The 15,599-nt window shown below is 42.0% G+C and overlaps 1 protein-coding gene across 3 annotated transcripts in view; it reads left to right on the top strand.

The window, feature by feature from the left end:
• The window catches only part of SETD5 (SET domain containing 5), a 66,179-nt gene that overhangs the window by 30,761 nt on the left and 19,819 nt on the right, over window positions 1-15,599 (top strand). For all 3 annotated transcript variants that reach the window (XM_086846024.1, XM_086846021.1, XM_086846022.1), the window contains exons 4-15: window positions 479-687; window positions 1,008-1,066; window positions 1,474-1,661; window positions 2,707-2,745; window positions 4,264-4,506; window positions 9,526-9,674; window positions 9,982-10,099; window positions 10,513-10,622; window positions 10,908-11,154; window positions 11,345-11,425; window positions 13,753-14,055; window positions 14,891-15,211. In XM_086846024.1, the coding sequence (XP_086702150.1) occupies window positions 479-687; window positions 1,008-1,066; window positions 1,474-1,661; window positions 2,707-2,745; window positions 4,264-4,506; window positions 9,526-9,674; window positions 9,982-10,099; window positions 10,513-10,622; window positions 10,908-11,154; window positions 11,345-11,425; window positions 13,753-14,055; window positions 14,891-15,211 (2,067 nt within the window). The remainder of the gene's footprint in view (window positions 1-478; window positions 688-1,007; window positions 1,067-1,473; window positions 1,662-2,706; window positions 2,746-4,263; window positions 4,507-9,525; window positions 9,675-9,981; window positions 10,100-10,512; window positions 10,623-10,907; window positions 11,155-11,344; window positions 11,426-13,752; window positions 14,056-14,890; window positions 15,212-15,599) is intronic.

Genomic DNA, 15,599 nt, shown 5'->3' with positions numbered 1-15,599 from the left:
AGTCAGGAAGAGTGGGAGCATGGCTTGAAGCTGTGGGATGAACAGGGTGTCACAGAATCACTGAGGTTGGAAGGGGCCTCTTGAGATCACATAATCCAACCTCCCTGTTCAAGCTGACTCTTCTTGAGCAGGTTGCTCGAGACCATGTCCAGTTGAGTTTTGGATATCTCAACAGACAGAAACTCTACATCTCAGGGCAGCTGGTTCCACCGTTTAACCACTTATGTCATCTCAGATTATTAGCAGTTATGTTGAAATAGCCTGGTTGTTTTCATATGTTTTGAGTTTAATTTATTGGTGCTGAAGGAAGTAATTTACATGTTTCAGAACTATTACTGTACCTTCTTGGTAGGTTGAGGAATTCAGGCTATTGTTTTACACCAGTTAAATATTAACCTGGGAACTGTGGATATGGGACTTCAGTTTCTAGGCATCATATCTTCACATTAAAAGTAGTACTGCAAATACTCATTTTCAGGATCATAATTATGGAGCCCCTCCTCCTCCAACACCGCCAGCCTCTCCTCCTGTCCAGACCATTATACCTCGTGCAGAACTGAATGGCCTGCACTCTCCTGATGAGAACTCTGGGGATAGTGAAAGCTCCTCAGAAGGAGAATCAATTCCTGCTTGGTGCCACTGCAGTGTCTCCCAAGATGGTTTCCTCCTCAAGTGTGAAAAGTGCAGGTAAGCTTTGGTGCAGTGCAGATCTGGGCTGCTCCTTGTGTTGACTGCTCATACCGAACCGTGTCACCTTTGGGCTGCGGGACAGACTTCCTTTTGCTAACTGGAGCATTCTTTCCAGTGCTTTACCCAGTATTGACCCTCCTCCTTTGCGTTGTCAGCCTGACAAGTGTTGGTGGCACCAGGAGTGGAGATGAGGATGTTAAATCGATGTTCTTATCATCCTGGGCCCCACTGAGGGCACGCATCTTGTGACATCCTGTTGAATTTCAAGTGACTTTACTCCTACAAACCAGCTTCAATTGTGCATTCTCCTTTGGCAGAGGAATGAGCAGGGGGAAGGTGATCAGACTCCGCCGCCGGAAGCAGGACAACGTGTCAGGTGAGTTTGAGGTTATAATTCTGATAATGGTGACTTTTATTTTCTTTCCTCAAGACCTTTGTCTTTTGGATGTTGTAATTATCTAACTGTGATCAGTGCCAGCTAATGTTCTTTGCCTCCCTACCACTGGGATTTTCTCCTCTCCTTACGCTTCACCTCAGTTAGCTCTAGGGAAAATCAGATTATCTTGTGAACAGAAAAGGAGAATTTTCATCAGTGCCATTCTGTGACATATCAGAAGTTTGCAACACCTGTTCCCAGTTTGGGTGGGAAAACAGAGGTGGTAATAGTTCTCTCAGGGAAGAGCTATGCAGGGGCAGCAAGTTGTCTTGATGAAAATGGACATAAGGATAAACTGTGCTCTCAAGGGTGAGAAGCTGTTGCTCATGAAGCACTTGTCTCTCTAGGCGGGGACAGCAGTGCCACTGAGAGCTGGGATGAAGAACTCTCTCCCTCCACAGTGCTGTACACGGCCACGCAGCACACACCGACCAGCATCACGCTGACTGTCAACCGCGTCCGCAGGAGCAAACCCAAGAAGAGGAAGAGGAGTACGGAAAAGGCTCGTGCTGCTCCAAAGGCCAAAAAGATCAAGGTATGGGGAGCGAGACAAGGCTGCTGCAGTTCCTACCAAATGCTGTGCAGAGTGTTGTTGGGAGCAGGTTGGCAAGCTGGTAGTAGACAAGAAATTTTTGTCCTGTCAAGAATTGCTCTTTCGGGTGTAATAATGGGACGCCTTGTATTTGTGACCTGCTCGAGTACGTGGCTGTTGGTTTAAAAATTACCTTGCTGGAGCTCCACCCTTGTTTCCCAATGCTGTCCATTCATGCTCAGCGCTTGGACTCAATTACATATTTTTTCCTTTTGCTGTATTACGCTTTGAGGAAATAGCTTTTGGGGTCTGGCTGTTTGTGGAAAAGGGTCAGTCTGCGAATGGAATGAAAAATGAAGGGAGCATGGTATTTTTTAGCAGGCTTTGTTGAGGAATTTGGGCTGCAGAGCTTATTGGCACTGTTCTTCAGAGACAGAGATAGTGTCTGTGTGGAAAACTATGTAGGTAGTGATGAACATTTGTTGAGGGATGATTTTACTGTCTTGTTTGTGAGGGTTTGGAGACTGAAATGATTTAGAATTGCTTATATTGGGGTGCAAGTGTGTGAGCAACTGCTTCCTTCCCATCATCTGCCAGCTTTACCATGATTTTCCACAGGTTAAGTTTCTCTTGAAGTTCTTATGGTAGGCACTGATTAAATAAAATCCTGGGGGCAGGAGCTACGTGAGGTCTAGAGGGGTTATTTTTTTGCTGAGAACCACCTTGATTCTGTTGCTGGACCTTTCTTGTATCAAAGCAGGTGGGGTTAGTTGGGACAGTTTTGGTTTTGATCTTGACATTTTTACCAAGTGTGAGGCAGGTTTTTTTAGTTCAAAAATCCTGGCCATCAAGCTTTTCAGCAGTTTGCACTGGATTTGCATTGCAGTCGCTTTCTATTCTGGTCCGTTGTTTCTTGTGTATAGGTTTTCCTGTAATTCTTGCCATCTCTTACTAAGGATTGGAGTAAGATTTAGTGTGGTTCTGGGATCCTAATTCTTAGGAAATTCATAATACTTTGTTTTTCTCTCTCTTCTCATCTGGGGGACAGGCTTTTCGAGAGGGCTCACGAAAGTCTCTGAGGATGAAGGTGAGTAGAAATGACAACCTTCTTGTGTTGGTGGTGGGGTTTTTTTTCCCTTTATTTTGTTCCTCTTTTGGTTTGCCTAGAGTATTTCTGATTGTGGGACCAGCCTTGTTATAAACCTTACAGTGCACCACAAGGAGGCCTATTCAAAAGGGTATCACAGGAATTGCCCCTTGAACCTTCCATTTGCTTCTGATAGCTTCCAGTCAGATAATGCAATCCAGTTCCAAGAGGTGATTGATTCATGGCACTTGGGAGTGGGGTGTTTGATGTAAGGGATGTAGAACTGGTTGTGGCTGCTCTTCTGTGAGGGCAGTTATTTTTTGATTGCATCAAAGCTATTTCAAGCTTGGACATCAAAGTAGTTCACAAGTTTAATATTGTGAGTCCCTAGTAGTGCTGCCTTGTTTCCACATCCTCTTACTAGGGATGAATGGGACGGTATATTTGTCTCTGACTTCCTGCAGTAGTGAGAGGTGTGGCCATTGAATAGGAAGGTTATTTGACAGAAAAAGTAGACTTGAACTGTGAGCTGAATTTGTTTCTGGACACACAAGAAGTTAAACCTTAAGGTTTGCTCAGTTCCACTGCGGCTGGCAGTGGCTTCTAGCAGGTGGCTCAGAGGAAAGAGGACAATCCTGTGGTGTCCCTATGCACCTTAGTATGCAAGTGACTTGAGAGGGTAAAAATGCATGAAAACTCTTACTGTATTTAATACATATGATTAAAATAATGATTGCTCTTCACTTGTCCTTGTTACTAAGACCTCAATGTCATATGTGTCTCAGTGCTGTATGAAGCCAGTTGAATTACTGAGCTCTGGAATATTTATTGAACTACTTCAATTACTGCCAAGTAGAGAATGAAGCTTAAGTATTTTTCTTTCTACCAGCTTCTGTTTTCCCCTCCTTTAAAAGACAGTCTAAACGGATTACCTGATTTTGCCCTCTCTTCTTTGCTCTGCTTAGGACTTGCAGTTTTAACCCTCTGGGTATTAGCTTATGCTCTACATTCAGTTTCTTGAAACTCTGGTGACCATTTAGCTAGAAGGCTCAGGACTATTTTTGGATCAGTCACTGCAAAGATTTGAGATGCAGTCAGCATCATCGAGGACTGTGTTAGCCATGAGTGGGTTGACTGTAGGACAAGCCTACATGAAATTTATTTGCCTTTGTGTGTTCTGTGCCTTAGCTTTTTTAATGTACTTAATTATTTTTCCGAAGTGGCTTATATTTTTTTTTTTTCTGGCCATGTGCTAGCCTTATTTTGTTTTGTGTAGTAGTGCCAAGTACCAACTTTCAAGAGGCCTTAGTTCTGCACAGAAATCTCAGTAGATTTCTAAGTGACACTGTTGTACCCTGTTCTGGAGGGTGCAGATGCTGGAAAATGGGTCCTCATAACCAGCACTTACATAGCTTGGAACAGATTTGCCTTTTTTTGTAGCTTATTCATGTGCTTGGAGCACTGTGGATAGGTTTTCCTGCTGTGTATTATCCATTCATTCTTTGCTGTTTGGTGCAGAATTCCCCTTCTGAAGCACATGCCTTGGATGAAAACACAGCTGAAGGGTGGGAGAATCGGATACGCCTCTGGACGGACCAGTACGAGGAAGCCTTCACGAACCAGTACAGTGCTGATGTGCAGAACTTGCTGGAGCGTCATCTAAACTCAAATAAAGACTATGTGGGAAAAACTGCTATGCTGGACACAATCAATAAAACAGAGTTGGCCTGCAATAATACTGTTATTGGGTCCCAGATGCAGGTAAGAACAGGCAGGACAGAGGTGGAGTAGGGCATGGGTGAGCAGTATGGTAGCTCAGACCAGCAGGCATAGGTTTGATACACAGTGAATCAGAAATTATGTCAGTACAGAGAGAGATTCACAAATATTTGCATTAGACCAAATCAGTGTTGCTACGTTGGGGATATTTTGCACATTTCTGTGGTGTGGTTAACAGGTATTTTACCATAAATACTTTGGTCACTGAACAGCCTGAGGCAAACCAGATCTGTCACTTGCTGGAGATAGGAAATTTCCTGCTTTCCACCTGAATTTTCCAGTCTACTTTATTTATTTTTTTATTTCTTGACTCATGTTATGTGGAAGGCTATTTAAAAGAACTATTTCAGTATTTTGGATTATTTGGACTCTTGTTACTTCTAAATACTGCACAACTACAACTGATTTTAGGAAACTGATCTCTCCCTAACTTTCTAGCAGTGTTAGTGTTTTGCCATCTTTATGGAGTGCATGTAAACAAGCAGAAACAGGAAAACAATGTGTTTGTGTGGTGTATGTCCTCCTCATTTCACGTTCCTCTTAGCTGGGGTTTCATTTTACCTGTGCTTTACTGAATGGAGCACAGCACTCCAACAAAATTCAGGCTTTTCTGGGCCTTCTTTGTCCAGGAGAATGGAGATAGTTGCATCCAAAAGTGTGGGCTCCAAAAGAGAAGTGAGGCACTTCTTCTGTGTAAAGGGAGCAAAGTCAGAAACCTGAATATCAGGTATATGTTTGTGCTTGAATCATTCTTGTTTATATCAGCTGACTCACTCAGTGAAGTCCATGTGTTCCCTCCCACCTTTCCCTCTGCTTTCATGCAGGTGAAGCACTTCAGGCAGAGCACAGATATTGCCGGTAAGGGAGAGTGCAGAAGGAGGACTTTGGTCCAAACTTTCTTCCATTCTTCCCTCTGGTTCTGCAATAAATAAGATTTACTGGGGAGGGGTTGGGGAGAAAACACTACATGCAGGCTATGTGAGTAGCCTTTCTAAAGAGAGCAGCTGAGGAAAGGCAGGGAAGAAAATGTTCTACTTCTCTAGAAATCTTAATATTTTTTAAAACTAAATGTAACCAATTCTGTCTACCTCACATGGGTTTTTGGAGAACTCTTAAGTAGTAAGTAATAAAACACATGCTGTGTTTCTTGATACATGTAAGGCACGACAAAGGACCCTAAAATATACCATACATAAATGTGCTTGTTCTTGTCATGCTCTCTCAACCTCTCTCTTCCCAGTACAGACATAGGTTTTCCCATTGGAAAATGTTGCCAGCATTCCAAATCAGAAGACTCCAAATGTGATACATGCAAAAGAAACAAAAAAATAGAAACTTGCAAAGCTTCATAGTGAGCTGTAGTTACTGTAAACAGTGACAAGTACTGGTAGGTTCTTGTCATTGCACATGCTGGGATGGTGTCAGGGGACTTTGTGACTTTGTGACTTTGTAGGTTCTCTTGGACACTGAGGAAAAACCAGGTGGTTGTCCTGTGTTGTGGCTTGTCAGCTCCTGTGTCCTGTTGTCTCTGCTCAGGAGGTGGCTGTGGAGTGTTGTGAGGAGGACACCTGCATAGGTGTGGAGCACGTGCTCTCGTGCACTGCATTCTATTTTTGTTTCCACTCATTTATCTCATCTGCCTTCAAACTGAGAAGGTTTCTTGGTTTGCATCAGTTGTCTATTAACTAGGTATCATTATCGAACACAAAAATAGCTATTCTGTGAGATAGGGAAAATAGGTACTTTGAGCTAGAAAAAAATCAGGAGGCTGTGCCAATATACATTTCCCAGCTGTGTAGAAATATTGTTGCTGCTCTCTTTGGCCCTGAAGACTCTGGAGAGAGGAGTAAGGAATAAAAGTAATGTTTTATACACCCTGCAAACTCTTCATAGTTCAGAGAGTCATTTGACTTAGGTTAAGAGTGATGCAAGTATGAGATGTGACCTAAAAGCTTCCTCAAACCAGGAAGAGTAGAGAAAGATGGGTTAAGAGCTATACATGGAGCATATGGGATTTTGTTCATTGGGATGTTTTGGGTAAGATAAGAGGAAATGGTCTCAAGTTGCACCAGGGGAGGTTTACATTAGGTATTAGGAATTTTTTTTCTTTACCAGAAGGTTTACCAAACTGGAACAGGCTGCTTGGGGAAGTGGTGGAGTCAGTATTCATGGAGGTATTTGAAATAGTTGTTGATGTGGCACTGAGGGATATGGGTTAGCGATAGACTGGACAGTGGTGGGTTGAACCCGATCTTAGAGGGCTTTTCTAAGCTAAATGATTCTGTGATTTTATGATAAACCAGTTCTCAGCTGTCCTCATGATGCAAAGTTGTGAAAATACAAAGCTGTTTGGTGTTATGAATAAAATCATCTTAGTCCTGGCTACTGGTTGCTCGACCAACTGAAAGCTATGAATCACTTTGCTGACTGTTGTTGCCAAACCAAACCCAGGGTTAGTATTTGCCCTTTGTTGCCTCTGATAATTGCTGACTTGAGCTCAAACCCCTGACTGATTTCACACTCTGAAGTGAAGAGCAAAAGGGCCTTTATAAAATAAAGCCACTGAGAATTATGCAGATGTTGCTCTGCAAACATATCAGAACAGTTTTGGCTGATTAGCAGTCAGCAGTCCCTAGCCTGTGACATGAATAAAACCATTTGTTCTTTTCACACATGAAAGCATGGCAGCTAATCTGCTTCATATTTCTATATTCAGAGAATGAAAACAAGCTGAGCTGTGTCTTACCAGAAGAGCTGTGAGATCATTCCTGTTTCACCAAACTCAGATAAATAAGTTCTACAGATGCAGAGCCTCTCTTTCCTGCAGGGACTTTCTCCTCTGATCACCCCACCTTATCCCACCTATATTCTCCAAGCTGTTTTATGGCATGAGGTGAAGAGTAATACAACTCAGTCATGGGGCAAAGGTGAGAGTGAAGGCTACCAGACATAAACTTGCATCTCTGAAAGATATGATCTCATTATACTCTTAGAGTAGTAGAACAGTTTAGGTGGGGAGGAACCACTGAATGTCATCTGGTCCAACCCTCTGTGTAGGGCCAGCTTAGATGAGAAAGTATAAAAAACAAATCGGTGATAGTAAAGGAACGGAATTATTCAACTGGGTACACACTGGGTCCTAGTTAATCTAATAACTTCAGACACTTTTTTTCTTATCTCCTGTAATACACTAGGAAATCTGGTCCCATTTATTTATTCTTTGTTGCCACTGTTGGATAGTACAAAGTACTGAAAGTATTTTATCCACTACTCCATTTAGGGTAAACAGTTTCGTCCTACAGTTCACTCCTATTGTGGGTTTGTTGATTAGAAATCAGGACCAACACTGCGGCGTCTTAGTCTGGAAATAACATGTTTCTGTTATGCCACTTGAATGGACTTGGGGAATCCTCTGTGACCTTCTGTCAGGACCCAAGACCTGAAGGGAGGAACACCCTGCAAGGCTTTTCAGTCTCCAGTACCTATCCAGGTTTTCCCAATTGCTGGAAGATAGAGTGGTATAAGACAGATAAACCTCATAGGCATGGCAAATGTAGCACTGGATTGTACCTCAAGAGGAGCTCTGGACCATTACTCCCATCTGAATAGGTTTTAAATTAATATTTTTGTAAAGCTGTCTTTTTCCTGCAGTGAGAGAAGTGAGCAAACAGATCTTACTTTACTAACCCATCCAAGATCTACAGTATAATGTCTTAACTAAATTATTATTATTAACAAAAGTAATTTTCCTGAGGAAGTTTTATACAGAGGACATACAAGATCACAGGAAAAAGGGTTTAAAAGATCTCTGGTTCAGTATTTTCATGTGCTCAGTTATGAGGGTTTTGGTGGGTTCCCAATGCTTGAGTGCTGCCTTAAGACATGAACTTCTATTTCCACAAGGTTAAAATGTTGTGTGTTCTGTCATTATTCAGGCTGAGCCCCTTAAACTAATTTTTATCCATTTCAGCAGAGTGCTCAGTAGCTGCTTCTAATGAGAGTTCCCTCAGGAAAAGTTGGGAACTTGTTTTCAGTAAAATTTTGTGGTTTACTCCTAATTTAGGTACATGACTGTCATTGTTACTGAAGTCAGAACACTTATGCTTTAATTCACTCCGGAAAAGTATCAAAACTTGGCCCTAATGAGCAGTGAATAGAATGCTTAGGAAGGAACAGGCACAGCACTGGTGGTGAGGCAGCCAGTCATCTTCACATAATCTTTACTTGCAGAGAGGTTAATCTGTTAAGTAAGAAAAGTTTGGGTTTTTTTTTTTTATGGAATAAGTTGTTCTATACTCTAGTGCTCATGATATCCCTTCCAGTATTCCATAAAATAATGTCATATTTGGATGTCTGTACTGAAAGAATGTTGTGGTTTCATGCTGTCAAGACACATTGTTGTGAAAATCCATTGTAATAGAGCAGTAGACTTTAACATACGTTTTAACAAACTGTCACTACTTCATTAAAAATTTATTTCCTCACATTAAAAAAAAATAAAAAATAAACAGCACTAGCTGAGCAGAGATATGTAGAGAAGTTTCTGGATGGAGATGGAAATTGCCAACTTAAGTCTTTGGCCTGTTTGCTGGAATTTACTGTACTCTGCAGAAGGAAAAGCTTGCATTTTTTCCTCTGAATGCGTGACAACCCATAATTTAGGGAAGATCTGAATTATTCTGGCTGTGAAAGTGGCCATAATTGCAAAGCAATTCCCAGTTAGTAGCAAGTGACAGATCTGGTTATGCCTCCTAGCTGCAAGACTGAACTATTCGGTATAATAGATTTGAAGGAAAGAAATAAATACTGTTTGATTTTAATAAGTATTATCAAGGTTATTGGTCATTACTAAATTGTTACAAAATGAACAGTATATTCAACTGGCAGAGTTTCTGTGTGTTGCTATTAGAATATTTCTTCTTTTTATGTAGGTAAAATATTCTTCATGAGTTAGAGGCCCTTGGTTCAAATTTTCCTCTTTTGCTCTGGTTTTTATTACAGCTGCAGCTGGGAAGGGTGACTCGGGTTCAGAAGCACCGGAAGATCCTGAGGGCAGCAAGAGACTTGGCACTAGATACCCTTATAATTGAGTATCGAGGGAAAGTTATGTTACGGCAGCAATTCGAGGTCAATGGGCATTTCTTCAAAAAGTAAGAGTACTATGAAATGATTGGTATGAGAGCATCATGGCACAGGGAGACTGGTGTCTCTATGGGATAGTGCTCACTTACAGGGTCCTGTCAGCTGTGCCTTCTGTAGAAATGGGAAATCAAATATATCACCTCAGCTTGATGCTCTGCTTATGGACCAAACCCTCTGAAATACATCTTTTAAATTGTTGGAAGTACATAAGCCCCCAGAGCAATAGTGCTTCCAGTGAAGTGAGGGATACCTGTTAACAACAGTGCTGTGGAAATTGGGTATTTTTGGGATTGAGATGTTCTGTTGCTTCTCCAGGCCATATCCCTTTGTGCTGTTCTACTCCAAGTTCAATGGCGTTGAGATGTGTGTTGATGCCCGCACCTTTGGTAACGATGCCAGGTTCATCAGGCGGTCTTGCACTCCAAACGCAGAGGTAAATTCTTTCTTCATCATCACTGTAATTGCAAATACATGTTTCACATAAGCTTAGTGCTTTCCCTAATTTAAAATGTGGCAAATTCTCTGTGTCTCTTGCTTGTTTGATGGTTTAACTTGGAATATGAGACAGTATGGGAACATGAGGGAAGTTTTTTTGGAAGAGAAAGATTTCTTTTATGTCCTTCCTTTGGCTGCACAAAGATACTGAGAGTAAGCAGCTGGTAGCAGTTGTAAGTGGAAAAGGACAGTATGAGAGAAGAGCAGCAAACCAGAATTTTCCCTATGAAGCATTTGGGATAATTATTCATAGAGTAGAATAGGAACTACTTTGCAAAAGGAGGCTTCCATCTTGGAAGTCGGAAATGCAGCCTGTGGGGACGTCAGTTTCTTTCTACTTTGTTTACTAAGGTTCGTCATGTGATTGCTGATGGGATGATCCACCTGTGCATCTATGCTGTTGCCACCATTGCCAAGGACACAGAGGTTACCATCGCCTTTGACTATGAGTACAACATCTGGTGAGTCCTTCACCTCGCCCAGGAGCTCTCCACTGCCCTCCTGGACTGGACATCTTCCTCCAGCCCTTTCCTCGCATTCTACATATTGCTCCGTTTTCTACTGAATTGCATTTCCCGGCTATTCTGTCCAGTTCTGCTGGCATATTCTACAATAGAGGCCATAAGGTAGCCTGCAGTCCTTGCTTTGGCACGTGGTGAGATGTTTAGTAGGAGATGTATTGAATGTCTCTGTGCAGGGGTTGAGAAATGAAGAGTGACACAAATTATGTTTGTGTTTTGGAGCAGCAATTATAAAGTGGACTGTGCGTGTCACAAGGGGAACCGGAATTGCCCTGTGCAGAAACGTAGCCCAAATGCTGCAGAACACCTACCTCCACCTGTTTTAGGCACACTGATTGGGGCAGAAACACGCCGGCGAAAGGCCCGTCGAAAGGAGCTAGAAATGGAACAGCAGAGCATTGCGTCGGACGAAAACAGCAGTCAGCAAACTGAGGAAGTTCCTGAGGGACCTGCAGCAGTCAGTGACAATGAGGTAAAATCTCTGTCGCCTTGTTATATATGTTACTATTCAGTGCTGCAGGAGTCTGATCCAATAGCATTGCAGTCTTCAGAACAGAAACTGCAAGAAGCCTTGTTTTTAACCTTTAGCACCTTAAACTACCACAGAAATCTCAGTAACTTTGAAACAGTACTGGGTTACTAAATCTACGTCTCTCTCTCAGGTACCAGAGAAGGAGGAGAAACAAGAAGGGGAGAAAGAGGAGTCTGTAGATGAACAGGGAGCTTTGGTCCACAGCAGACGGGCAAGTACCTCTCTCTGTCTGGGTATCACGCTCTTTAGGACTTGCTTCATGTAGTGATCATCAGATCCAGTTGGTTATTTCACTTGTTCTAACAAATCCCATCTGTTAGTGATCTTCAGTAATTTGATTAACAACAGCAGGAAAAAAAAAGGAGGCAAAAAAAACCCACCCAGGTTTGGTTGACTTCAAATCACAGGATTTATGTTAGGCTGCTGCAGATTAGGAGATACACTATAGATTGAAAGATTTTACTGTCAGGGGTGTTCTATAGTCTAAAACACACCTTTAGCAAAACCATCAGCAGCAGATTCCAAAAAGGTAATTGGACCTTTTTTTATGTTCATACTGCCCTTCCTTATTGCCAGTACAAGAATTTATGGCACTGTATATAGCCATAGCATAGTTTGAGTTGGAAGGGACTGTCAAAGGTCACATAGTCCTACTCCGCTCAGTGAACAGGGATATCTTTGATGCGATCATACCATGAACCAGAACCTGATTTTTCATAAAACTTGATTGTTTTTGCTGGCTTAGATTTGTAAACAGGTATCTGCTAAGTGTACGGTTTCATAAACATGTTGCCTTATGGGGACAAGGATAGGATCAAGTTGCAAAAGTTAGTGAGAGGGTAGACCACCACCAATACTATTGGCACTTAGGAAATCTTTGTGTTTCCAAATTACTGTCATCTTAAGCAGTCTTCTTGATCAAAATATATCTTAGTGTTCTGGGATCTTTGATAATAACAATCCTTTAGCCTTCATCTTTACTGAGTAGACCTGGTGGTTTTTTGCTTGTGTTGCTTATGGCTCCTGGGATTGCTGCCTGGATTGGAATGTTTTATGCATGTGAATGGAGCTGTTCTGGCTCTTAATTCATTAATTTAAATAAACAAGAGAAAAATCCAAACAAAAATGCAAATACACAATTAAAGCAATCAAGCAACCAAAAACCCAAGGAAGAAAAACAGAGAAATTGCTCCTGTTCTTTTACCAGCCAGCAAATGTATTGAAGCTAGGAATTAGCTGTTTTTCTTTGCTCACCAATATCGTAATCACCTTTCTTCCTCTAATGAGGGATATGGATCTGCCAAGTGTGCATTTCCTGAGAATGCTTTAAATGTTTAGATAGTGCAGCAACTTGGAGAGCCAAGGGCCATCCGGCAGAGAGATCCTTGGGTTAACTGATGGATTTTTTAGAACAGATGAGATGAAGCAGTCAGTTTCCACTGAAATTTGAATGACAGCAGTCATCCATCAGATTGGCCTTAAAGCTTGGAGGGAAGATTTCATTTTAATGCAGAGAGGCTGATCTCTTTTTGGGACAGAATAGTTCAGTAAGCCTAAGTGAAGTGTTAGTTTCCCGTCAGCCTGTAAGCCCTGTTCCTGTAGGTTGCAGCAGTTAATCTGCTTTAATGCGATTCAGTTTTCTATACTGGGCATCAGGTAAATACCCATATCTATAGTTTCCTCAGTCTCTGTTTGTGTGTGTGTTTGTGTATGTGTGTGTAATATTTTTAATAGAAAACTGTAAAGGCCAGGCTGTGGGCTCCAAAATACTTTCATCATGATAAATCTCAGAAGACACTTGACCCCCTTCCTAAAACCCACTTGATTCTTGCCAGTCACTGCAATATTATTGTACTTCTGGGCTTTTTATATGCATAATTAGCAATTATTTCTGATATAGCCAGGTGATAAGATTTCCTGTCCTTTCTGTTTACCTAATAAATTGACTTGTTTTGCCTCTCTATTCTCTCCATGTTCTGATTTTCTTATCCACTGTAAGCTGCTTAGACCAGAGCGTTTATTTTTGAGCTGGTTCATCTTCTGACATTCTTGCTGTGAAAAGAATGAATCTGAACATTTTAATCAGTTTGTGTGCTGCAAATTACTGAATCATGTACTTCTATTGCCCCTGGCTTCTGTTTGGTTCTAACATTTGGTCATTTGCAAATAACTCTATTTGTTTCCAAGTCATCTCTTCACTCTACTTATGCTTTCTTACAGTTTTTAATTTTTCAAAATTATGCATTTCCTTGTGGCTGCTTTATAAATATAACTCAGTAGTATCTAAGTGGTCCTATTTAAGAACAAAGTCGAGTTCTTCTACTTGTGCTACAAACACATGATTATGTTGTTATTCTGGGAAATTTGCCATATTGAAAAATGCAAATAACTGATAAGAACTGCTTCTCTCTGTCCTCTGTCTGGCTTTTGTCATTGTTGTTTGGCAGTTGTTCTCTTTGTGCTGCTTCCCATATCTGTTCTTGACTTGTTTATATGCATAATTCACCATGCTTACCTCAATTTACCCTTGTGTTGTAGTCCCGGGAAGACAGGAAGGTAGAAGCCATCATGCACATGTTTGAGAACTTAGAAAAGAGAAAGAGGAGACGAGAGCAACCGTCAGACCGTAACAGCACTGATGCTGAAATCAATGTCAATTCTGAAGCTCCTGAGCTGGAAGAAGTAAAAGCAGAGACTCCTGAAACAGAAGATGGAAGTTCAGCACTGAGTGCTCCTCCTCCTCCTCCTCCTCCTCCTTCTCCTCCTCCTCCTCCTCCTCCTCCTGTTTCTAACAGTACGAGCAGTACTGGGGTGAACACACGACGATCCTCACAAGTAGCGGTAAGACAAAGATAGAACTGTTTGCTATCTTGTACAAAGCTCAGTTGCAGCATTTCTGATCATAAGATCGTTCAGGTGGGGAGGAGCTTTGTGGGCTGTCTAGTCCATTCTGAGTTAGGGAGGGACAGCTCTAAAGCTAGGCCAGGCTGGCCAGTGTTTTACCCAGTCTACTCTTAAAAACCTCCAAGGATGGAGATTGCATCTCTTGCATTTCATGGTTGTTAGGCTGAAAAAAAATGGTTGTGTATCCAGTCTGAACCTCTCATTTCAGTGTATGTCCATTGATGCACCACTGCATCTTCTTAGTGGCTTCAGGCTATTTGTAGGAAGACTGCTGTTACATCCCACTCAGTCCTCTCTGGGCTGAAGAAGCCCAGCTCCTGCTCCAGGTGAACCCCTTTTGTACTGGTGTGAGCTCAAGTTGGATGCATAAGTGCAGTGATGGAAAGTTCTGTTCTTTTTGTTTGGGTTTTTTTTAACCCAGTCTACTTTGGATGCATGTGTTCCCGTTTTAGGGCAGGGCTCAGACACTTCCCTGGAGTGCTTCATGTCAGCTCAGGTCAGGAGTAAGAGCAGTTACCTTGAGACAAGCAGCAAGTTTCCGATTGCTGCTTTCTTCCTAAAGACCCATGTTCTGTCCTTTAAGAATGCAGAAGACAAAACGATAATGTGCCAGTGTTGAAGGGTCCCCAAGCCATCTTATGAACCAGCACAGAGTCCAACAAGATTTTGAGAGTCAGGTAGTGTCAATAAATAAATCTCAATTCTCAAACCTGTATGCAGAGAAAAGGAATATTCTTAGAGGTGCTCAGACTAATGACAGTTTATTTTGTAGGATGCTGTCCCCGAAAAAACAGTGACTAAGCCAGCTCCAGCAAAACCCTCCAGGCCCCGACCAAAAAGTCGCTTCTCTCGATACCGGACCAGTTCAGCACAAAGACTGAGAAGGCAGAAACAAGCCAATTCCCAGCAAGCTGAACTCACACAGGCTGTCCCAGAGGAAGGAAGCACTGCCAGCTTGGTAACCACAACAGATGTCAGCAATGTGGAAGGGCCAGGAGAAGGCAGACAGTTGACAGGATCTGATCCAACTGCTATCCTGGCTACAGGATCCCAGTCTAATCGAGCTGCAGTAAAGTACCCCAAAACAAAAAAGGTAAATACAGTCAAGTGCTCAAGGTTTGGATGGCAGGTGTTCATTTAGGATGCACCAAAGAGGTTAACTTTTAGCTTAGAATTGAAGACCAAGAAGGAATGTGACTGCAACTGTACAAGCTAGAATAAAGTTGAAAAGGAGGAAAAATTGCAGAAGCTAGCAGGCAGCTGCCACATACTGGGCATAAACTAGCTATTAATACATTTAGTTTTGTGTCTAGAAGCTAGTTTTGAACAGGGTGATCAAGTTTTTGGAGAATCTTCTAAGAAGATGAATGGAGCATAAAATTGAGCTACATCTGTGACACTGGGTTCTGTCTCCAACAGGTGAGAATTGGGTTTGACATAGGAAGTCCTTCCTGTTGAAGAGAAGGGAGTTTTAGGTTGTG

The sequence above is a fragment of the Cyanistes caeruleus genome, chromosome 11 (genome assembly GCF_971803275.1).
Source record: "Cyanistes caeruleus chromosome 11, bCyaCae1.hap1.1, whole genome shotgun sequence".
NCBI classification, from domain to species: domain Eukaryota; kingdom Metazoa; phylum Chordata; class Aves; order Passeriformes; family Paridae; genus Cyanistes; species Cyanistes caeruleus.
Note: the sequence above shows the minus strand (reverse complement) of the source record. Positions and strands in the feature narration are given on the sequence as shown.